Genomic DNA, 24,485 nt, shown 5'->3' with positions numbered 1-24,485 from the left:
TTGGCCAAGGGGGGTAGAGGAGGGCAGGGGAGTACTGAGACTTGTAAGAGCCGGAATGTGAGGGTGATGCATTGTGACCTCTTCTTTAATTGGGAAGGTGTCACAAAATTCTCAGGCTATTGGAAGGGCCCTTTATGGGGAGACCTGCCATCCCCCAGAATTCAGAGCAGAAGGCGCCCACACTCACCATGCTGGATCTGTGATCTTCCAGATTTTTCTACGGGCTGGAGCTGAGGGCGGCGGCCCGTCAGAAGGTGGGCCTCCTTGGATCAGGCCCTGGCTGGCCAGCAGGTCAGAGGCCCCTGGGCAACACGGACCGGCAGAGACCTAAGTGCAGGGCAGGCCTTGGTCCTGCATGTCCGGCATCCCTCTCTCCTTAGCACCCTGGTCGCCTCCACTGCTGTTTTCCAGGAGTGATTTGGGGACTGTGGGGCCAGTTGATTAAAACAACCGCACGAGTGAAGTTGCCAAACTGGAATGATTATGTGTCTTGTAATCTGACACCTGTCCGAGGGGCTGGCACACAACCTGGAGTCATTCATGGCCCTTTGGCCTCAGAACAGGGGACACGCCTAAGGTGTTGCAAAAGCGGCCTTCCCACCTGAATGACTTCTACCCAGCCAGAGATGTCAGGAGGCTCTCTCTTTCTCTCCTTGCTGCGGGACTTTGCAGTGTGTGGGTGCTTCTGATTGGGGTTGTGGGAAGGTGCTCCGTAGAACCGGTTTGTTGCTATGTGGGGGGCCACAGGATGGGAAAGCTCACAGAGCGGTTTCTGCCCTTGAGAAAATGAGCTACATGCCCTTACCTGGCCCCCAGGTGTAGAGCTGGCCTGTGAGGGGCTCATGCACAGCGCACCTGCCAGCATCCCTTCCGAGTGTTTCTTGCCTGTCCTTCTTGGTGCTTACAGATTTGAATACCTTGGCCTGAGTTGCCCCCTGGTCAGGGGATGGACAGGGTGACATCTTGAACCACAGAACCGGAGAGCTGGAAGGAACCCGTGTAGCTGTCTTCTCCCATTCCTTCATGTTGTGGGCGAGGAAACGAAATTTCAGGGAGGCAAAGTCACGTACCCAAGATCACACAGTACGTTCGTGTCAGATTCCGAACAAATCCAGATCTTCAGTTCCTTGGCTTTGAAGCCCTTCTGGAGACCAGCCTGGGGTAGACGTGTGCCTTGGCCCCTTTGTGCCTGCCATCTCTTTAATTCCCGCGCAACTGTGTGAGGAAACATTTTGTTCCCATTGGACAGTTGAGGAAATCAGAGCTCATGGACATGAAGTGACCGGCCCCTAAATCTTTAATACCGAGTTTTTGGCAGAGTTGGGACTTGACTCTGGTTCTCCATGTGCACGGGTGAATGCAGTACAGGTGTCTAAAGCCCCAGGTCTATGGTCTGGGGAAACATGGCCCATGGAAGACTGTAGTGGTGTCTGAGCAGAAGGGGTACAGATTTAACTGATGGTTGCCCCTGTCTCAGCTACTCAGTATAGTGTGGTCTTGGACTTGTCTCTGAGCAGCAGAGACCCGAGGTGGGTCTGGAGGCTCTCTTGAGCCAACATGGCAGTGGTTTTTAGAACTGGAAGTCTGGGACAGAGCAGGTGAGTTCGGGGGACAGGCTGCAAAGACCTGGGCAGGTGCCTCCCTTTTAAGGAGGACTCTCCCAGTCAGACAGTGAGAGGCCAGTGGGCCACCCTGCACCGGCCTTTCCCTAGCCTGGGTTCCTCTCTGTGCCCCAGGTTTGAATTTCCTTGCTGGGCGCTCAGGCGATGAACCAGGAAAGAGAGGTAGCTGTGTCCACAAGAGCGCTGCTGGGCGTGCCATGTTGGAGGGGTGATTCCTCGACCCTTCTGGCTCCGCTCTGGACCCCGCTCCTAGGTGGGTCTGGGAGCTCGGGGAGAGGCAGGGGTTGCTGCGGTGCCTGTGGCAGAGGCTGCAGAATCTACAGGTGGAGGCACAGAGGACCCACACCCCCCAGGGGCCGGGTGCAAACTACTGCTGGGCCCCCCCATTCACCCAGAGGCAGCCTTAGCTCCCCACCCCACCTCCTCCTGTCCCCCCTCTGGCCACTCTCGCTCTCTTCCACCCATCTCTTTAGAGTCCCATCCTGGTTCCCCTGCCCACTTCCTTTTGCTTTCCTCTGATCTCTTCCTCTCTCTTTCTCTTCCTTTCCCTCTCATTTCCAGCATATGGGTCAAGGCCAGAGGCGGTTTTGCCATGAAGCTAATGCAGCCTGAGCTGTAGACGTCCCCCCGGCACCCCCAGCTGCCGTCTCCCTTGCATAGCCTGTCCAAGGCCAGGAAGGGTCCTAGCGATTTGTCCGCGTGGACTTATGTTATTGGAAATTGTGCAGCAGTTTTTTGGTATGCTTTTTCTGAAAAGAGGCCCATCAAAAAGCATCAGGCCTCACAAAAACTGGCTCTCCCTCGGTCAAGAGCACAGGCTCCAGGAGCCTGGATTCCTGTGTCCTCATCCCAACCACTGATTGGGTGACTGGCCATTTTAGTCAATCCTCCTGAGCTTTGTGTTCCTCCTCTGTGAAATGCAGATGATGATAGTACTGACCTCACAAGGTTGTTATGAGGTTTGAATGAGATAATCTCCATCTGGCACCTAAAAAAACACAAAAGCTTCGCGAATGGAGCCGTTATCCTTATTTGTTTCACAGAATATGTATTTGTGGAGCTCCTGCGAGAGCCGGCTCTTATGCTAGGTGCCAGGGATTCAGAGATGAGAGGCACGGGCCGAGCACACACCTCTGGGAGGGGGTACGACATATCCATCAATCACATCGAGTTCCACAATGTCCTAGTGGAGGTAGAGAGAAGACTCTTGGGGGGTTCAGAGATCCTTTTTCATCATTTATTGCCCTCCCCTTAATTTCCTTCTTTCCTCTTCTTCCCTCTGCCTTCATTTTCCCCCAGGACATTTTACTTAGGTCATTTTTAGGACAGTGTATTAATTTCCAGTTGTTTTGATCGTACACGTGACGTTGGTATCAGCACCCATCTGCTCCTCCACCCAACAATTAATTTTCTGTGGTGTTAAAGGCACGGTGGTGGGACGCCTGGGTGGCTCAGTTGGTTAAGCACCTGCCTTTGGCTCAGGTCATGATCTTAGGGTCCTGGCATCGAGCCCTGCCTAGGGCTCCCTGCTCCGCGGGGAGTTTGCTTCTCCCTCTCCCTCAGGCCTCCCCTCCCCCCGTTCGCTCTTTCTCTTTCTCTCTTGCTCTCAAATAAATAAATAAATAAAATCTTAGAAAAAAATAAAGGCACTGTGGTTGGAAAAAATAAATAGCTTGTATCTTAGGGAGCCCAGTCTGCCCACATACGGCATTTCTCCTATGAAAGCAGGAGCTTCTGAGGGCAGCAAGCCTTCTAGATCCTTCCTGCTCCACGTGTGTCTTTGGAGCTCCCAGCATTCCTGTGTCACCTTGAGCTTGTTAGAAATGCAAGATCTCAGCACCACCTTTGCCCCGACAGACCTACCGAATCAGAATCTGTATTACAAGATCCCTGGGTGATTCGTATATACCTCAGAGTTTCAGAAATGCGGTTCTAGATCTCTTCCCACACTCAGGAGTGGGTGGAGGCTGTTATTTCTGGAGTGAGCTGAATTTAGAGACTGGAGCTTGCCATAGATGAACCTTTAGGGTTCCTTCCAGCCAGCAGAGTCTATGGTTCTTTCCTCCGAGCCCAAGTAATTTGAGCTCAGTTTCAGTGATAGACCCTTCTGTTGGGGCCCCTCCCGGGAAGTTCCAAGGAGAAGGACCCAGACGGTGGGCATGTGCCAGCAACAGCCTGTACCATCCAAGCCAAAGGCTCTGAAATGCAGCGTGTAGGGAATGCAGTGTGCATCTGTCGGCACAGAAGGGGCGCCTTAGCTCACTGTGAGGTGTGCAAGCGTAGCTCTCTGTTGATTCGCTAACTTTCTGGAGAGGATTTTCACTGCTAACCAACCCTTCTCCCAAGACATGGTTTCGGCCCAGAAGCTGTGGAATTAAGCCTCACCTATCTGCACCAGGGGGGACCTGGGGATGTTGAGAAAGCCTGATCCTGGCGATCTCTGTCAGGTGGGAGCTGACCTTCCTTTAGTGGCCTTCGCTGGGGCGAATTCCACTCAGGCTGGGAGTGTGGGGGTGGGGGCAGTTAGGCATATCTGACAGAAGGACAGGGCACTTTTGCTTCAATAGGCCACAGAAGTGAAACCTTGCTGACACATCTAATGGGTTCCTGTGTGCCAGGCTTTTGTATCTCTGCAAGGAAATGCGTTACCTCAGTTAGAACTCAGGGCCACCCTAGGATGTGAGTGCTGCTATTACCTCCATTTACAGAGGGGGAAACTGAGGCTCAGAGCGTGCTGGGCCCCAGGTTTGTGTAACCTAAGACTCCCGGGCCTTTTCCACTTCATGGGGTGTGGGTGCATCGTGCAGGGAGAGGGTCCACAGTGGCCTCTGAGTCCTCCAGAGACCTTGAAAAGCCACGCAGGCCCCCATAGCACCAGAGCTCTGTGTGGGCCTGCCTGGGCCCTGGGGGCAGTTTCCACATTGCCCATGTAATTTGAAATTGGTCTCAGAAAAACACCTCGTCATTCGGCCTTCTGCCCGCAACTTAGGCAAAGAATGAATTTCAGATTATTGCTGAGTCCAGCCTTTCTTTCCATCTGTCTCCAGAAGATGTTCTTCACTCCACCCTGGAGCAGCGGGTGATTGAAAGAAATAGGGAGGGCAGTGGGGTTGGGAGACATTGCCTTTCATTCTAACTGTGCTGTAGATCTGAGACTATGAGCATATAGAACTTCGATGATTTTTTTTTTTAAGAACCTGGCTAGAAATTAAATTGTATAGATGAACACTTTGTTACATTTATATTCTCAGGATCTATAGCGTGTCCGTGGCATAATCACTGTGCACAGCTTTAAATCTGGACTATAAGGGCTCTGTCACTTACTGGCTGTTTCACCTTGGGCACATTCATTAACCTCTCTCTGCCTCACTTACCTCATCTGTAAAATGGGCAACAATAAAAAGACCCACCTTCTAGGGCCGTTGTGAGAGTCAAGTGACTTAACGTTTGGGGAGTGCTTACTGGTACGTGGTGCGTGGTAAGTGCCACAGAAATACTGCCAGAAAGGTGAACATGAGGATTATTTCAGTCACAGGTTAAATGAGTCATTACCTTCAGAATGTGTTTCTGGATTACCGTGTGCCGTGTATTCACGCATGTCATTCATTCTTTAATGCTTTGTCAGCACGGCGTGTTTGTAATTCCGGTTCCAGCGCCACCCTTTGCCAGTTGTGTGTGGGGAGGGCAGGACCCTTACCCTTCTGGGCCTCAGTTACCTGCAGGGTACAAAGAGCTGCACAGTCTGCCTCATAGGGTGGCGGGGAGCGTGGGGGAGGAACGTGGCGGGGGAGGCTCTGCCCTCCCCCACAGCGCTGTCAAGGTAAGGGGCTAGCTGCTGCCTGCAGATCAGGACTTGCCTGAGAATTTCCAGGGCCCGGATGTCATCCCTCCACCAGTTCTGAGAAGGGCTGGACTGTCCTGCACCTGTGCTCCCTCTAGGTCGGTTCTTAGAGCTGCACTGAGTTTTGTTCACCATGTGCTGGGCTCATTCTGTTGGCTCGTTCTGCATCTCACGACCCTTGCAGGAGGTGTCCAGCCCCCACATCTCATTTCCGGCACGCTACTTTTACCCCTCTCCAGGGATGGGATTACAGACTGATCCCTGGAGAGATGCAAAAGCAGAGTGCCTGGTGCAAGCAGGGGCCGAACCAGCGGAAAAGGTGAGCTAGTCAGAGGCTTAACAGGACAACTCTCCTCCCCCCCTTTTGGCCCAGCTACTTAAGGGTGCCATCTAGGAGTCGTAAATCCCCAAATGACCCAGCTTTGACTTTCTGCAAAGGTACGTTGGTGAATGCTGGTTGATGTGATCAGGGCAGCTCCTGGTTCACCCAGGGAGCCGACAGGTGCAGAGTGTGATAGGCCTCACAGGTGCAGAGGGCATTGTAGCAGAATCTGTGCATCCAGCAAGGAGGCAGTGAGAGTATCAGTGTTTCATCTAGCGTTGTTGAGGGAGAATGTGCATGAATTGGTGAGGAAATATCGCACATGTCTACGTACAGAGCTTTACAGTGACAAAGCACTTTTTCTTCTGTGACCTTCAAGATGACCTTGGGCACTTCACCGAAGAACGGAGGCTCAGAGAGGCTGACTGACTTGTCCAGGGTCCCACAGCTACTGAGATGTCCATCTCGAAGTGACCAGTCCCCAACCCCTTCACATGGTACTTTCTTCTACCTTCTTTTGACAACTGGGCAGGACAGCTTTCTGCTGGGTGCTAGGTGTCTACACTGGGTTGGATAGCATCCTCTAAGAATTCATATTCACCTGAATGCTCAGGCTGTGACCTTACTTGGAAACAGGGTTGGCGTAGCTGTAGTTAGTTAAGATTAGGTCATGTTGGAGTAGGTTGGGCCCTTCATCCGACAGGACTGGTGAGAAGAGGCAGGGACGGACACGCACAGAGGAGGGACGATGTGAAGACGCAGAGGGAGGGACCGTGCGAAGATGGGGGGCAGAGATGGTGAGGGGCAGCCGCAAAGCCAAGGGACCCCTGGGGTGACCAGAAGCTGGATGAGGCAAGGCAGGATCCTCCCCTGGAGGCTTCAGAGCGAGCCTGGCCCTGCCAGCACCCTGATTTCAGACCTCCAGCCTCCGGAACTGTGGGATGATAGGTCTCTGCTGTCTGAGCCACCTAGTTTGTGGGCCTTCGTCACTGTAGCCCCAGGACACGAATGTAGTGGCAATTGTCCGAGTTCTGTCTTCTTCTCTGTGTTCTTCCTCTTTCCTCTAGAGTTGCCCTGTCCTTCCTCCTCCTTGATGGTTATACACAGAAAGCAGCTAAATCCTGGTAGCTTGTGACCGACGTAGATGGGAGTTTTGATCCTTGACCTCGATCATATTAATTGTGGCAAATTCCCTTGTGTATTCCTGTTTGGCTCTGGCTTTTTTTCAGAGTCCCTTCTACTACCTCAGCTACACCAAGGGTGCCCCTTTCTGCATTGTAGTGTGAGGGTGTCTGGGAGGGGAGGTAGGAGGTGACGTGGCCATCCCCAGGCTTTTTTCTTGCAGCCTGGGACCGGTGGTCTTAGGCTGGAAGCATGGGGTCATGCTGGATCTTGCTCTTGGCCTTCCAGGTCAGGCCGGACCAACACTGCCCAAGGATGGAAGGATGGGTGGAAGCCTGGTGCCGTGGGCTTGTGTCTCGTGGGGGTGGAGGTGCTGGGTTTTCTGCTTTTGTGAGTGACCCCACCAGCCGCAAGGCATTTCCTCCACCAGAGCCATGAGCCAGATGGTTGGAGATGTTTGAGACGTGATGTTTGCCTGGTCACTGTTTCTGTCACTGCCCCTGGACAGTCTCTTTATGCTGGGACTTCCTGCTACCAGTCGTTGTGCCGAGGGTGGGCTGGGAGGGAAGGGGGTCGATGGAGATGGGATGGTGAACTGGAAAGACCAGTGGTTCCATTCGAGTCCTAGCTTAGTGACCTGCTAACTAAAGCAGCCTGAAGTACTTACGGACCCTGCGCCGGGCTTCCTGGGAGGGACCACGGTTTTCTACCTGCAGTCCCAGTGCAGTGCCTGCCACACAAAAGGTGCTTCAGCATTGCTTTTGGGTAAATGTAGCTGAAAACACAGGTCCTGCCACAGAGCACAGTGGTTCTGGCAGGGGTGCAGGGGAGAGGACAGAGACAGGGAAGAGGCAGTAGTTCAGGGGAAGGATGGAGGAAGCCTTCATCAATGCGTGGTCCACAGGGCTGGGGAGGAGGAAGAAAGGGAAGAGGCATGTTCTGACTTTCCACTCTGTTTTGCCCTGTGCTGCCTGCTGTGCGCACCATAACTGCTTCTGTCCTGATAGGCTTGTAGACTCCGTCTTTCTGTTCCTGTGATGGCTGTGGAACAGAGGTAACTGGCCCAGCACCCCACAGCCTGTACTGGGCAGGCTGACCTGGAACACAAGCAGGTGGGCAGCTGGAGTGTAGACACTACAGACACAGAACCAAAAGGACCCACTGAGGGAGGGATTGGGGGTGGCTGAGACTTCTCTGTGGGTGGTGGTGTTGGTGGCGGGCCATTAACAAATGAGTTCATTGGGTTGACCCCGTTGGAAGAGGGAATGCTTTTAGATTGTCAATGTCCAGGCCTTGCCAGATCATAGATGATCATTTATTGGTAACGCTGGTGCCTCTCGCTTGACTGAGTGCTTTCGGGCACGGAGCGATGCTTGAGGGGGGAGGCGGCTTGGCTCCTTGAGGCTACTTGGCCTCCCTGGGGTTGCCAGGATGCCAACACAGTGCTGTCGTGTGCTAGGAGCTCATTCCCTCACCTGGGGCCCTGTTCCTCCTCCAAGTAGATTTCACGTCTGGCTTGAAAGGCCATCAGTGAGCAGCACTTCATGAATTTCAACGTGCAGACATGATCCTGGATGCCCCTCACACCCCATGGTGTTCATCCTCTCCCATGGCCTTTATCCTCTCCTTGCCCGTTACCCTGAACCAAAGTTCTTGAGCCTGATAGTCTCTGGCCCAGGCCATCCCTTGACCTCATTCTTGCCTCTGTGAATCTCTGATTCATCAGACGTTTACTGAACAGCTACAGGGTCCTGGGGACACGCAGATGAATGAAGTGTCTTTCTTGCCTCCTCAGTTCTTTGGTGGGGGATAGCAGGGTGGATGGGGGTGGCCTGGCCCAGACATAGCACTCTGATCTCCTGGTGCGTGCTGTACTGAAAGAGCAAACAGAGCCAGAGGTCAGGGCAGCCTCCCCAGAGAAATTAACATTTGAACTGAGCTTATGAAGATGAACAGGACTTGCTCACGTGGAGAAGTAGGGACCCTAAGGGGGAAAAGCAGACTCACAGCACAGAGAGGAGGCTGAGTGTGTTTGGGGAGCCAGCTATTAATTCCACAAATATTTACTGAGCACCTGCTCCCGGCCAGCCTTGTACTGGGCCTGGGAGCATAAGTAATACATGGCCTCCAATATGAGAAATTTACAAGACATCTTCTTTTGTGGGACCTGTACACAGAATGAGGAATTTGGACACAGACCCTGTGTATGCACTAGAAATTCCCAAGGTAGGGTTCTTGAGCCCTGGGATTATGCAAGAGGATCCATTGGGATAAGAAAAAATATTGAAACCTCTATGTATATTTTTTAAACTTAAAACAAGAATTTGAGCTTCTCTAATATTTACTGTATCGGTAGACCCTGGTGCCTGCACTCAGCCCCCGTGTCACGCATGTTGCCTGCAACAGAGAGGGCCTGAGGGGTTCCATGAAACCGGCAGGGGCTCGTCACATCATCATTCAGTTTTAGCATATTGCAACATATTTGCACCTGCTCCTGCAGTGGATTTATGGGTGATCTTATCTGGCTTTAACTAGATTGACCCTCACACAATGGATAAAGGCTCAGCAAGTGGAAAGACATTTGGGGGCTAGAGAGAAGGTGGTAATGCAAGCACAAGTGGACAGCAAGAACATGGCAAGGTGGTTGCTCCCCCACTCTTAAAGGGCTCCTTGTTATCTTTCCACCTCCAGTTAAAAATGGTAACAATCTGATTGTAGTCAGTGGAAGCTGACCAGAAATATTCCAAGTTACCAAGGTAAACTTTGCAGCATAGATTCAAATCTCCTGATGTCAGTAATATTATTTCTCTAAAGGCTTATTGTCTTTTAGATATATCATATACCAGGTATTTCCCTATACCACCATATAATGATGGTGGTACATGGAAATGCAATATACACATACATACATAAAAATACGTATTTAGGGATGGGTACCAACACTTTTTGGTTACTGACAGTGATCAAAGAGGTTTGGACATCCTAGTTCTAGACAGTCAGGAGCCAGTGGAAGTTTTTAAGCAGGAGGTGACTTGTTAATTTCAGAAGCCCCTCCCTGGCAGTCGTGGAGTGAGACTGGGGTACAGAGAATAATAGGGCTTTTGCAGGAGTCCAGGTGAGTGAGGATGAGGTCCTGAACCCAGGTTAGGGGGACAGGAGAAGAGAGAGCAATTTTACATATGAATTAGACTCCCACGACTGGTAAGTTTGGAAAACAAGGCAGGGGGAGGATCCAGGGTGAGTCCCGGTTCTCTGAGTGAGCAGATAGTGGTAGCATTTACCGCGGTGGCGGATAGAAGCGATGGGTGGGTTTGGGGAGGGAGATGAAGAGTCTGAATTTGATCAGGTTGAGTCAGAGATGCCAGGGAGAGCCTTGGATGGAGCTCTCCTGCTTGGTGAGGCTTCTTGAGGTCTCGGGCTACAGGTGCCCCTTCCCCAGGCAGGGCCTTGGTGCATGAGTGCTTGAAGGAAACAAAATGAGTTAATAAGGCGGCAGTGCTGTCTTCTCTCCAGTCTTGTTGCCTTCCCAGGGATCAGATCCAGACTATTCCCCATATTGCACTTCTGGGAACCACCCAGAATGTGGGTACCCCTTGTTTTCTTCCTCCTTGGAGCCATCTTGGGTTGTGGTCAGACTCCTTACTCATGGGACTTCAGGTCAAAGTAATTGAGAAAGTCTGATGAGGCTGGGTGTGTCCTTGCTCTCATCTTGTGGTGCTAAGATAAGCAAGTGGAGGTCAGGGAAGGTGCTGGGTGGGGCAGGATGGGGTGTGGGTGCCGTGTAGACGCCAAGGCAGGGACAGGTGTTGGATCACTAAGGCTCCACGGGGGGCCATGCTCTAGCACAGAAACATTTCATTCTGTCCTGGTCTGGTCATTTCTGAGTTCAAATTTCCACACTGCCCCAGTTCAGGATGTGCTTGTCTGAGAGTCCACCTGGGGTTTGACGTGGAGAAGGCGAGCAGTTGTATTAGTGATGCCTCTGAAGATGGCACCCAGAACCACCAGCGTGCCCTTCTGGTGGGATCCTGGGCTCTGTGTGTGTGTGTGGGGGGGGGCGGGGGGACGGGCAGGGCGTGTGATGCTGATGGGAGGCTGGTGGCTATCTCCTCCCATTTTATTTTTTTTAATTAAGTGTTTTTTTTTTTAAGATTTTATTTATTTATTTGACAGAGACACACAGTGAGAGAGGGAACACAAGCAAGGGGAGCGGGAGAGGGAGAAGCAGGCTTCCCATGGAGCAGGGGGCCTGATGCGGGGCTCGATCCCAGGACCCTGGGATCATGACCTGAGCCGAAGGCAGATGCTTAATGACTGAGCCACCCAGGCGCCCCAGGCTTCTCCCATTTTACTATTTTTCTTTGGAAGAGAAAAGAAGAGAGGTAGAGATAGACCAAAAAAGGGGGGAGGGGCTTAAGAGAATGGAGTAGATTTAGAAATAAAGACAGAAAAATGATGCTGAGAGGAGAGAAGAGACAGAGAATAGGAGAGAAGCAAGGTTATCTAGAGAATCACCTGCTGGCAGAAACAGAAGAGTGGAATTGAGACTGGGGAAAGGAACACAGAAGGCATGAGGAGGCAGAGGCCGGGGGGGGGTCAGAGCCATGAGACCTGCTTGGATGAAGCGCTCGCCCCACCTTTCTTCTTTCCCCACCCATCTGCCCCGTTTCCCGGATTGCAAAGTCGGAAGGGGTCGGAGCTGAGCTGCGCGCAGAGTCCCACCACCTGCCTGCCTTCGTTCCTGACACCCAGCTGGGCTGCAGGAAGAGGTGAGAGCCATCGTCACCTTTGCTGCTGCTGGGGGCAGGGGGCCCTCAAGCAGGGTCTGGTGAGGAGCCAGGCTGACCTGTGGTCCTGGCCCCCCTGAGCTGAGGGGGTGCCTGCCTTGATGTCGTAGCTCTGGCTGTTTCTCCTGATTGCTTTTTGTTGCGATGGAAGAGAATTGAAAGCCCACGTGATGGGTGGTCACATGGGACCTTACAGTTCAGGAGGGAGGGCTGGGACCGACCGAGGCCGTGCGTGGGGTGGAAGCACCTTGTAACTGTCATGCTGTGTGCATAGTGAGCGGCAAGCTTGCCCACCAGCAACCCGGCTGTGGGCTGCAAAAGCGGGGATCCTCAGCATAGTGAGGGTTGGTTTTTTGAAGTGAACCCATAATAGGAAGAGAAATGGCATCTTAGAGGCCCAGAGAACAGGGGCCTGACTCTGGCTTTGTCAGTGGCACTAACATGTCTAGGCAGAGAAAGTGTCCTCAAAAGGGGATCCCGGGCATAGAGGAAGCAAGCTGCATAGATGCAGACAAGCCCAGGTCAGAGGCCGGGGCCTGGGGTTGGGGAGGGGGAGGGGTACCCTAGTGGAGGCCTAGTGGAGTTTATGGGGCCTTTTCAGAGCTCAGGTGACATTGTCCCTCCCACCCTGCCACTTCCCTTGATCTGATTGTGTGTTCATTTGGTACCTAGTCACTGATTTGGCTTCCGTGGGACATTGATGCCTGGAAGAAGACAACCTGGGGTGGGCACTCATTACGCTGGTCCCTGGAATAATTTACTATTAAAAAAATCAATACGTTGGCATAATAGTAGCAAGAAATGCCACTGACAGAGTGAGCACTTACCATACTCTGCTAAATGCTCTATGTGAATGTGTCATCTGATGCTGCCAACAATCTTGGGAGGTGGGCATTCTTTCCTCTGCTTCGTAGATGGGAAGACAGGCCCAGATCTGGGGTTTGCAGCAAGCTCTCAGAGGCCAAAAGCCTGGTCTCATCACCCTTCTCTTCTTGGAGGAGCTGGGGGTGGGGATGATGCTGGGCTCCGAGCCCAGGCCCAGTGCAGCCTGAGTCATCCCCACCGAATGTGGGCAGTGTGTGTCTGCCACTGACAAGGTGGTACAGAGAGTCCCATCTCTGGACACACAGGGCTGGGGCCAGATGCTGGAACCAGTGACTCAGCAGGAGTGGCCTCTCTGGGAGGCTTTGCTGGCCCGGGGGCCTCCCCACGGGAGTCCCCCAAACCTGCCGCCAGGACCACTGTGACAGCAGGACACAGGGCTGGATTTGCAGCACCAGGTGCTTACTCTGTCCCTTAATCTTGGATCAGTAAGGGAAAATTAAGGACCAGCATGAATGTCTGCCTAGGGATCCAAAGGATGAGGGCAGCTAAGCAGAAGAGGAGGTAATGTGAGGGCCAGTGTCTGCCATCAAGGCTGGCTGAAAAAAAATTTTGAAGCCAGATTGGAGCCAGCATTCCAGGGGGCCTGGGGCTGGCAGGGAACCAGAGGAAGAGAGGGGAGAAGGGGATTGCTAGAGGTAAAGAAGAGGGGCCCCTGTAGACTATGGCTGTGTAGACAGGGGCTCTAGCCAACCAGTGGCGGCTGCTTTCACCCCACCTGGGAGGCAGGGGCACACAGGATCCTAAGCTGGGAAGGGAAGCGAGGCAGCCCGCTCTGGGTTTCCACCAGGAATCCTTCCCAGCCCACTTGCTCCCTGTCTAGCCTCCACTGGCGGCCGGGGAAGGGAAGTTGGTGATGGCATTAGCTGCCACAGAACCCTGACTCATGCCTTCCAGAACCAACAGATCTTATTTTCCTATTTTCCAGGGCTGTCGTTGGCACCCAGGGTTCATTGCAAGAGGGCTATGGGGGAGGTGGGAGAGGGCGTTCACACTCAGAGCACAGAAAGGGGCTGGGACTCCTGTTGCTGAAGGAACACACCTGGGCTTCCCTCTGCACCCCTGCTCACCAGGGCGGTCGTGAGATGAGTTGTTGTCTAAGCTCCGGGTGGAGACTCCAGGCAGGCTCCCCGGGGAGAGGCACTGGAGTGGGGGTGGCCCTGGCGGCCTGTGAGGGCCCCCGCTGCCCCTCCTCCTTGTCCCACACAGGTGGGTGTACAGGTGTGTCTGCCGGGGCGGGGCAGCCTCCTCCGCTCCCCAGGCTTCCAGGCTCTGGGACGCAGAGATAAAATGCTAATCAAATTCTTCTGGGCCTGCAGGTTCTTAGCTTGCTGCACACAGCAAGTATTCTCCTTCCAAGCTCCCTGCCTTACAGGGAGTGGGGGGCGGGGTACTGATCCTCTTACCTAGCAGGGTTGAGTACCTTACCCCATGCCCCCAAACCTGGGGGCTCTCAATGGCACTCCAAGGTTTTATCTGTGCCCAGAGTGAGTAGGGGAATCCAGATTGTTTTTCCAGGCAAAGCAGCAAAAGAATGGAGATAGAGCTACATCTAGAAGGCCTGCTGAGACTGGGGGATCCTGATGGGACCCAGTGCATCCAAAGGCCCATCATATTCCTTGTCTTGGTGTTGGAGCTCCCATGACTTATTTTTTTGTATTTTTATCAATGGCAGCAAACATTTGTGCAGTGCTTTGCAGTGGGCAAAATTCTTCCACGGGTGTTCTGCTGGAATCCTTAAAGCAATCCATGAGGTAGGTCATATAAGACTGGTCGTTGCCCCACATGAGAGAGGTGACCCCTCGGTAAGTGCCCGAGCCAGGACCCAAACAGGTCTGAGGGTCCCACACTGGGAGGACCCCGCCTCTGCAGCTAAGGGCTGGGCCTGGTGGGAGGAGCCGGTGGGGGCCCCCCCTCCTTCCCCAGCCTCACCCCAGCTATGCCAGGGGCTTTGGTACATGTCTGTTCAATTTGAAACTTGCCCTATTTTGACCTCTGCTGCTTCCCTAGAGTTACCAGCGAACCCTCAGAAGCACAGTGCTCGGCTTGAGGGACAGGGAAGTGGGGGAGATCCTCTGAAACCACAGCCCATCCCCTCTGCAGAAGGCTGCCTCCCACCCCATTTCTGCCCCCAGGCCCCAAGGCTGGGCTCTTGGTCAGATCCCAGAGCCATCTCACCGGAGGGTTGTACTCAGAACTCCTGTCCTTGAGTCTGAGGGAGACCCAGCCCCACCCGCTCTCAGCTCCCCAACTCACGTTAGTAGACACGCCTATACCTGAGTTCCTCAGGGTCTAAGTTTTCTCACATTCTTGCAAGTGGGTCTCTGGTTTGGTCCCTATTCTAAGCCCTGCTTCTAGGACCCTGCACTCAGGCCACCCTGATCCCTGACACGTGCCTCTCACCCGCCTGCTGGGCACCCCATCCTGAGGTCCATTATTTCTCCTTCTGCCCGCAGCTGCCCAGGCCTGCATTGCCCCATCCCTGGGTCCCTTTCCAGCTCTGGCCCCTTCCCGGCAAGCCTGGCTCTGGGGCGAACTCTGAACCCGAGATTGGGCTAGGAGGAGAGAGAGCTGAGTGGACGGAAGGATGGACTCAGGAAAGGGGGACAGTGCACCACCTGGGGGGATGCAGGGAAGCCCTAAAAGGGACCCAGCAGCCGAAGCGAGCCAGGGATGGCGGCCCCTCTGCTTCCGGGGCCCTCGTCTCCTGGCCTCCAGCGTCACAGTCCCCGGAGCAGGGTGCCTGGCCCCGGGCCGTCAGCTCCTGACATATTTTTAAAAACAATTACAAAAGTTCTAATTAGGGAGAACCAGCTCCCAGCTAGGTCCTAGGGCCCTGGTGTTGAATTCCCGGCCTGTGATGACTCTACGCTTGTGGCCAGCTATCAGATCATAGGCTTGGATCAACCGAAGATGGAATCAGAATTATTTATTTTTAAAGCATTCATGTTTAATTCACAAAGATTGTACCATGGAGCAGACCTTATGGGGGATGACTGGACAAAGGGAAATCAGAGTGACTTTGGGCCTGATTCACATTTGACTCCCGTCCAACAGGTTGGCCCCTTCCGATGGACTGTTGGAGTCCGCCCCCTTGGATGGACAAGCCAGCTGGGCAACAGCTGTTTTTCCTGGAGAGGCCTGGGCGGCCCTAGGCACTTCATCTGCTGCTCTTCTGTGGCTCTAGGCATGGGGGGCCTGCCACCTGGCTGGTCCCGTGACCTGGGACTGGGGTTTCTTGGGGAGGTGGGTGCTCTAATATCTCACCCACATTCAGTTTAAAAGCCCATGGGAAGGGTGTGCTGTCCGGCCGGCATTCCTAGGCCTCTTTTCCCAGGGGCCTCAGTCTGTTCTGAAGTTAGAGTGCTGGGTAGTTCACCTCTGGCCTCCTGATCCTGCCACCTGTGTGGACGTGCTAGATGCAGGCCGACTCCGGCTCTCTCCTCTCCATTCTGCTCTGAGCTTCTCATCCCCTTCCTCCTCCTCTCCAGAGCTCCCATTCTGGGAGAAAGACTCCTCTGTGATGTCAACATGAGTCTGAAAGGCCCCTTTCCTTTCCTAAATCCACACGCGAGGACCCTTGGTACCTTTCCATTCGCGGCAGCGGGAGTTAGTCCTCCACGGCCCGTGTGCGAGGAGGTAGGAGGAAAGAGGAAGGGGCAGCGTTATTCCAGCTCACCATTGTCACTGCCTAGACACTCCACCTCCAAGTTCACATGAAAGAAAGCCCTCTCACCTCTGGGAGTCGAGCCTTTGGGTAGTACCCTCTGTGACCCCTCCTGTTGTGTTTCTCACTGCTGGCCCCGTCACTTTTCCAAGGAAGAGTCTGGCATCTCCTCTAAGTCCAGGCCCCTCCCTGGATGACAGGAACAGATGCTTCCTTGACCAACATCTTAACTTTCTATCTCTTGACCAACCTTCACCCAGACCGCAGCCCAGCCTCCCACCCTGTTGCCCTTGGCTTGGTGTCCTCTTGGCCCTTATAAAACTCTGGCTCCAGTTGCTCTCCCTCCAGCTATGCTCTCCTGTCTCCCACCTTCCACTCCCTTGCCTTCATCACGCCTGCTCTCAGTGTCCTAAAGATCCGGCTCCCGGACCAGCCGGTGTATCTCCATCCAGCAGCCCCCTCTTGGCTTTGCCCTCTGTCTTCTCCCACCCAGCCTCCAAGGCCAGTGCCCTCAGCACACCTTGCTCTCGCCAACACCCTCGTCTTTGTCCTTCTGCCGCACCTGGCCAGCCAAACGCCAACCCTCCAGCTACCCACGCCTGCCCCTGGGACGCTGGAAAACTCCTTCAGCCTCATGGCTGCGATCCCAGCAACAGCATTGTCTCCGACCCCCAGCTGACCTTTGCCCACTCCCCACGGATCCATGGTCCGAGCTCTCCCTGTATTCCCTGCCACCCACATGGTCCGGCACAGCTCCCTTCCTTCCACGGGGACTGCTTCTGCCGAGGCCTGGTGTCCTTGGTGTTGTGACCCACTGCCAAGTGTGCGATGGCCTCATGGGACTTCTCTGCAGAGTTCACCTGTCCCCCTGGAGCCTTTCTGCCACCGTGATTACCGCCGCCTCCTGGTTGCATCTTCTCTGTCTCCTCCATCACATGGTCGGCATTCCTTGGAGCTCCCGCTGTGGCCCTCTCTTTTTCTTATATTTTCTCCTTGGGGACTTTGTCCACGTCCAAGGTTGCGCCTGTCACCTGGGGGCTGCAGTCTCCCAAATGAAGTTGTCTAGTCCAGAGAACTCTCCAGGTGATAAATCTGTATTTCCGTTGCCTGGGAGATATCTCCTCTTGAGGGTCCAAAGGTACCTGGAATCCAACAGGGCAAAATGAAATTGCCTTCTCCTGTGACCTCCTTTAGCTCAGTGGCACCACCGTCCACCCTGTTGCCCATGTCTGCATCCCAGGAGTAAGCAGGGTCCCCCCTTCCTAACTCAGTGCATATAGCTGATCCCCAGACTGTGCTGCCTCCCCAGCACGTTGCCCCACACCAGGCTCCCCACATCCGTCTTCAGGATGGCACCTCTGGCTCCTGAGGGTCTCCTTAGCTGGCCTTGCTCCTTACCAGTGTGTCCCCACACTGTGGGCGCAGGGGCCCTTGTGAGCAGCCAGTGTGATCAGGGTCTCCTTGATAGGCAGAAAGGCCCCTGCCCCTGGTGACCTGCCCGTGGCCACCACTTGACACTCCCAGCCTCTGACCACACAGAACCTTCAGTGCCGTCTCTCCTGCCTTCAGCCCAGAGTGCTTTCTTCCTTGAGCACCTCCTCTGCACAGCACCTGACTACCTAGTCATCCTTTGCAACTCAGTGCACATGTCCCCTCATCCAGGAACACTTCTGTGACACCCCCCTCAAATCTGGGGTCTCTGCAGCCCCCGGTGCTCTCAGAGCCCCCATACTCACCTCTTAAAGCACCCGTTGCACTGTAATAACCACTGTAATAATATATCCGCTCCTCTGTCTCCCCCAGCAGAGATCTGGGGCTTGTATGCATGGCCTGTTCATCAAAACAATGCTTAGTGATTATTGAATAAATAATCAAGGTGGACTTCTAGGAGAGGCAGTTATTAAGTGGCATTTTGTAGGCAGCTGTGAAATGGTGTGAAAAGGAGGATATGAATGAATGGGTAGAGTGGGGGGTGGGGGTGGTCTTTGACTTCTTCAGGAGTTAGGGGGGACAGGGAAATGACTATTTGGTAAGGGGAAGGGGACAGCAGTGGAAGGCATGCCTCACTGACAGATATCACAGCACAGGCGGAACAAAGCACAATGGTTTGCTCTCCCGGATTCCAGGTGGCAGGGCTGGGGCTCTGTGCGCTACGGAGTGAGAAAGGCAGTTGGAGTAGAGTAGCAGGTGCGCTCTTTTAGAGACCCGGAGGGAGGGCGCGCCTTTGCCATGCTCACGGCCCCCAGAGCTCATCCTGGCCCTGGCGCCAATCCCAGGCATCTCGGAAGGCCCCAGGATTTGAGGTGCTCACTCACAGGCTGCCAGGCCGGCGTTGGAAGCCACAGGTGGGAATGTCGGGCCAGGGACACGGGAAGCGGGGACAGCTTTCTCTTTTCTCTGAGATCTGAACAGATGTGGAGACTACCAACCATCCCTGTCAGGGGAACCGGGTCTGGAGTGGGATGTTTGAAACCATGGGTGAGATGAGCCCTCCTAGTCCCTTCGAGGCCAGGGAATTACAGACTTGAGCCTCCACGTGAATAAGACCCTGGTTAAACACATTGCTGTGGGTGGGCGTCAGACATCTTTGTAGGATGTCCAGGGACTGTTGCCTCTGGTTCCTGGGGGTGGGGAGGTGCTGGTGGCCGCTTCAGCCACACGAGGGCGCACAGGCTCCAGGAATGGTTTCTCAGGGCTGGGCTTCCCGGCAGGGGCTGAGGAAGGTATCCCAGGAGGGGTGGCCAGAATGTGAGAGCAATGACTGCCGACGGGACACCAGGACTGCACTCTGACCTTTCAAAATCACTCTGTCATTGTCCCCAGCACTAGGGCTATTCACTGATTCATTCATTGATTTATTTATTTTTACATAGGCTCCATGCCCAGCATGGAGCCCCATGGGGGGCTTGAACTCAGGACCCTGAGATCAAGACCTGAGCTGAGATCAAGAGTCGGACACTTAACTGACTGAGCCACCCAGGCGCGCCTCATCAGTTTATTTATTTAAGAAACATTTGCCCAACAACAACAACAAAAAAGAAACATTTGCCCAGCACCTGGGAGGGGCCGGCTCTGAGCTGGCAGGCTCTGTGGATACAGAATCAGATAAGCCCACCGGGATGTTGGGGGAACACACAGCGTGGCATGGAGGCTGACCCTCCAAACTGAAGTTTCCAGGTGACATATATGTGCTGTGAGGGGGCACCCTTGAGGAATGTTGATTCTGCTTGGGACTTGGGAAAAGGCTTCCTACTGTCAGGAGTATTTGCTATGGGTTTTGCAGAGTGAGTAGGAATTCAGTAGGCCAAAAAGTTAGAGAAGAGGCCGTCCCAGCAGGGGAAAGTCTTGAGCTCAGGCCTGGAGGCAGGAACCCACTGGCCTGTCCAAGCTGGCTGGACAGGTGAATGTCCGGTGGGAGGAGGCTGGCTGGCAGAGGGTGTTGGCTATCAGATTGAGGGGAGAGATGGGGAGAGAGGAGTCAGGGCAGATCCAGGTTTTACGAGGCCGGAAGCTTCTAAGGTTTTGGAGGCTTCTTAGAACAAGAATACAAAACTAGGTAGAGAGGCTTGGAAGGGTCCATGTAAGGGGGAGGCCTGAAGCTTCAGCTTATTAGCTGCCTGGAAACCCCCCTGTGCGTGGGAGGCATCTTTCACATCTTCTCTCCTTCCTTTAAGATTTCCTGCTGGCCCTTTAACAGCTAGCTTCCCACGGGCAGCAGAGAGCTTCTGCTTTCTCCCTCCCTTCCTGGGTGCCCTGGAGCCTCAAGCAGTGGTACAGGCTGGATTCAGGGAACCGGAGTCCGGGTCTTTTCTGGAGGTAGGGAGGCAGCGCTGCTCGGCTGGGGTTGGGGGTTGGGAGGTGGGTGGGGATGACTTTTCACACTGAGTCTATGCAAATAGTGGCCTGCCATTTTTCCACGGGGCGCCTGTGTATCTGTCCAGCAAACTGCTGTGAACACCTGAAATAATTCACAGGTGCGGAGGATTTTCTGTTTGTCAAGCACTTTTCACACCTCACCACATCCCAGTGAGGCAGGTAAACTGTTTCTCTCCACAGAAGGCTCATGATTGGCCCCCGGGTACCTGGCACACTGAACCATGGCAGGTGGAGTGCAGACTTCGTGCTTTCCTTGGTTCACCCTGATGCCTCTTTTCGCTGTAAGCTCGCCAGTATTTCAACCCGAGACGGCCTTCCTTGGGCCCCTGCACGGGGCCGTGATTCACCATAGAAGTGAAACCACAAATGATGTGGCTGGCTTTGATACCCCCCTGTGCTGCGGGGTGTTCTGATGGTAAAGGCATGCACAGGTAGGGTGGGGCTGATGGCCTTTCTGATCCTGTATCTGCAGTGTGGTGAGAGTTCTCACCTTTACCCCCTTCCTGGGCTGATGGGAGAGCTCACACCTGGATAAAATCTCCATCTCAGACTGTCACCTGTACAACGGATCTCTGAGACCCAGCACTAGATTTGCAAGATCTTCTAGGTTGTCTGAAGCCTGTGTTTAATTTGAAGGTCTCAGCGAGGGGAGGGAGAAGAGAGGGGAGGGGCCGCTAATTCCAGCAGCTTTAATCAAATAAGCAGTACTGAGCATCTGCTGTGTTAGACACTGTGCTAGCCCTGTAAGGATGGAGCTGAATCAGCCATGCCCCTTGTGCTTGTGGCTTACTTCAGCATCTACCTGTGCCGGGCATGGAGCTGGATGGCGACATGTGGAGATGGATGAGCATCCGTGTGCCTGTGTGTGAGAAGCTCAGAGTCTCTTTCAGGATGTCAGCAGAGAACAGGAAAAGGCATAACACAGTCTGTACAAAATTGGGAGGGACAATTTTTCTGCTTCTCATGCCACCAGCTTTAGTGAAAACAATGGCTTTGACCTCCCTTGAATCTTTCTTGGCCCCAGACACGGGCAAGGATGAGCCTCCTGCCATCCTCACAGAAGTGTGCAGTAGACCCCTCCTCTCTCTCTCTCCTGTTTCCCCTTTATGGCAAAAGCATATTTCTGCTCCTGGAGAGGTTCTTTTGCAGGGACTTGGAGGAAATACATGGGATGGAAATGGATCGGGGAGGTCAGTGGAGACATTTCCTCTGAAGGGTACACAAAGCTTTGGGAGCCTCTGGTCTGGGGTTCAGTACACATCAGGGTGATTAAGGCAACAAGGGAGAGAAAAGGGGGGAATCACCCAAAGATTCAGGTGTTTCTAGATTCATCAAGGCCATATCCAGAAAACCCCAAAGCCTCTGAACCTCAATCATACAAACAGCCCTGGTTTATTGTGTTTTTTGTAATTTGCGTGAATCAGCCTGTGCTGTGGCTTGGGTGAAAAGGATGCTGTGGGGCAGGAGGACCCCAGGGGTGCTCAGAACAAGTACCTGCCACTGGGTGGGTGTGTGTGTGTGTGTGTGTGTGTGTGTGTGTGTGTGTGTCTGTCTGTCTCCTTCTCCCCCTAAAGGTCTGGCAGACACCAACAAGAAGAGTCAAAGAGTGAAAGCCTCCTTGCCCCTGAACTTCCCCAGCAGCTGCAGGAGCCTGGAGACAGCAGGGGTGACTGATGGTTGGTGTGGGTGGCTGGCTCCACACTGGCTCCCAGTGCCCCAGCTTGCCTGAGCTGTGCATGACTTCTGGTCCACTTGAGCTGAGGCCTGGCTTTGTCTGGGGGGGGCGGTGGTGCTCAGCACAGGTACTCCTGGTTGGCCCTGGGGCATCTGTTCCTTGCAAGCTTTGGAGTCTCTGGGGCCACCCCATGCCTTGGGACATTAGCTGGGAGAAGGAAGATGCTCTGTGATTCCCCAAAGCCCTTTTGTCTTACCTCGCGTGAGTCTTGCAACAATGCCATAAGGTATATATCATTCATTAGCTCTTCATTTGACAGAAGATGAGCTTGAAGTTCAGAATGGCTCGCTGGTGTGAGCTAGGGCTGGGGCTCCATGGCACGTCCCTCTGAAGGCAAGCCCTGAGCTCCTTCCGGGACTCTGAATAGACTTTACAAAGCCTCCCTGTAACCTTCTCCTCCTGAGAAGCCTGGGCCCTCCAGCCCCTGATGCAGCATGGGGTGGGATGAACCCCATGGCACAGGTTCTCCTCAAACCCTCCTCCCTCAGCATCCAGCGGGGGCAGTACAGTTTACACAGAGTGAGTGTGGACAGCCATCCGGGCAGGTATAGTTAGTGACTAACGTAGACCTGGAGTTGCCCAGCTTTCTTTTCTTTTTTTTTTTATAAGGAAACTTTTTTTTAAAGATTTTGTTTATTTATTTGACAGAGAGAGACACAGCGAGAGAGGGAACACAAGCAGGGGGAGTGGGAGAGGGAGAAGCAGGCTTCCTGCCGAGCAGGGAGCCCGATGCGGGGCTCGATCCCAGGACCCTGGGATCATGACCTGAGCTGAAGGCAGACGCTTAACGACTGAGCCACCCAGGCGCCCCATGGAGTTGCCCAACTTTCTTGATCCTGCCTCCCATCTGTAAACAACTTTGAGGGTACAATTTTGAGTGATGTCTGTGTATTTGTAAATTATATTTGTATTGTGCTCTAGTACATATGACCATTAATAAAGCACACATCAGTTAAAGAGAAGGAGGGAACAAACATGCAAGAATACGGGAATACCGCTTCTTTTGAAACACTCCCAGATGGCGTCTTAGCTTCTCTCTCTGCACCAGCTTTCTTGGCCACCCCTTGAGCCGTCCCCCGCCTCTGGCTCACTGTGGCATTGTCCCCCATTGCTGCTAGTGTCAGAGCTGTGGTCACGCTGCTGCCCTTGGGGGAGGGCCCTCGTGCCTGCAGACCTCTCATGTCCTCTGTGTCAAGGGACCACTGTCTCCTGTTGCTACGACAGTTCATGCTTGCCATGCCCCATGGAAGGTTTTGTGAAATAGCCCCCCCCTTTTTTTAGCTAAGATATATTTGTTACAAAAGTAGCATGTTAGGATTATTGACAAAGCTGTTGTGGTTTTTACTTGCTCTTTTTTGCAGCTCTTCAGTTTGGCGGTAGGCATGAGGTTGTGGGCGGAAGGAAATATGAGGGGTGGTTTCCCCTGCCCCCCTTCCCCCCCCCCGCCCCGGCTCAGGCGACCCTGGCATTTTGTTCCTTTAGGACATTTTCCTTTCTAGAAGGCATCTCCGTCTCTTCTGGGATGGCCTGGTGTTTGGCTGTTACTCATATGCTTAACCCAGACCTGTGTCTCACCCTCAAACCACATGTACTATTATTTAATATTTTTCCTAAACCCGAGTTAATTCTTGAAATTAAATTTCTTATTTCTTTAAACTTGTCCTAAGCAACGAAGTCCACAAAATCCAGATGCAATGTGCTAATTGCTCTTCTTAAATGCGTTGAAATAAATGCCTGACTATTGAACAGAAACATGACTCTCCACTATAATCACCTCTGATTACCAGTGGGTGCACCCACGCTCTGGGGAGCACTGATGTGGAGGGCTCGAGGGAGAGTCCTTGGCCAGGTTCCATCTGAGCCCGAGGGCCACCTCCTAAAAGACCTCTGACAAGACTTGAAACACTCAGGGATGCTTTCTCCGTTCCATACCTGCTGAGACACAGACCCTGTCCAGCAAAACTTAGGCACTCAGACTGGTGCCCTGGGGTGGGGGCGGTGGGTTACAGTGATTCCCTCCAGCCCTCAGCAGCCATTTGCTTAAGTGAATGTAAAGGAAATGTGGCTTGACTCCCCCCAAGGTGAGTGACCACAGCTTACACTCCAAACTGGTGGCCGCTGAAGTGTTTTTATTTGCTTCCGCTGTTCATGGGGACTGGGCTCTGCAGGCAGAGACAGGATCTTCCCCATCTCTCCCAGCCCTTGGTGTCTGAGTAGGACAGTCCAAGGTTGGGGGGAGGGGTGGATTTCTGAGATGACTGGGACTGGCTGGGGGATATATTATATATGCCTCCCCCTGGATGATGGGACACCACCAAGACTCTGTTCAGGGAACTAGACCTTCCGGGTGTTATTTGTCAGGAAGGCTCTAGAATGCTAGCCTCTGCACCCTGACTCAGGGCCAGGGCTCCGTCTTTGTAGCTTTTCTCTGTCTCTGTCGTCAGACACCCATTGATTGGATCACTTCCCTCAAGATCACCACAGCAAGGGGGTCGCTAACACTCAGCAGTCAATTTACCCCTAAGGCTCACTTATTAGAAATGAGGATTGCTTCTAATTTTCTCATTGACCTTATCTTGTTCAGAGGAGTATTAAAACGAAGTGTTCTTAGGACTGGAATCTACCAAGAAA

The 24,485-nt window shown here is 53.5% G+C and overlaps 2 protein-coding genes across 2 annotated transcripts in view; one reads left to right on the top strand and one right to left on the bottom strand.

Moving 5' to 3' along the window:
* Window positions 1-463, bottom strand: part of TMPRSS4 (transmembrane serine protease 4) — a 34,008-nt gene extending 33,545 nt beyond the window's left edge. The window contains exon 1 of the mRNA XM_027580223.2: window positions 188-463. Coding sequence (XP_027436024.1) covers window positions 188-190 — 3 coding nt within the window. The 5' untranslated portion in view covers window positions 191-463. The remainder of the gene's footprint in view (window positions 1-187) is intronic.
* A 19,539-nt stretch (window positions 464-20,002) lies between these two features.
* SMIM35 (small integral membrane protein 35) overlaps window positions 20,003-24,485 on the top strand; it is a 47,535-nt gene continuing 43,052 nt past the window's right edge. Inside the window, exons 1-2 of the mRNA XM_027579074.2 lie at window positions 20,003-20,059; window positions 20,300-20,400. Of these exons, the coding sequence (XP_027434875.1) occupies window positions 20,307-20,400 (94 nt within the window). The 5' untranslated portion in view covers window positions 20,003-20,059; window positions 20,300-20,306. The remainder of the gene's footprint in view (window positions 20,060-20,299; window positions 20,401-24,485) is intronic.

Source organism: Zalophus californianus, chromosome 11 (genome assembly GCF_009762305.2).
Source record: "Zalophus californianus isolate mZalCal1 chromosome 11, mZalCal1.pri.v2, whole genome shotgun sequence".
In the NCBI taxonomy this organism is placed as follows: domain Eukaryota; kingdom Metazoa; phylum Chordata; class Mammalia; order Carnivora; family Otariidae; genus Zalophus; species Zalophus californianus.
Note: the sequence above shows the minus strand (reverse complement) of the source record. Positions and strands in the feature narration are given on the sequence as shown.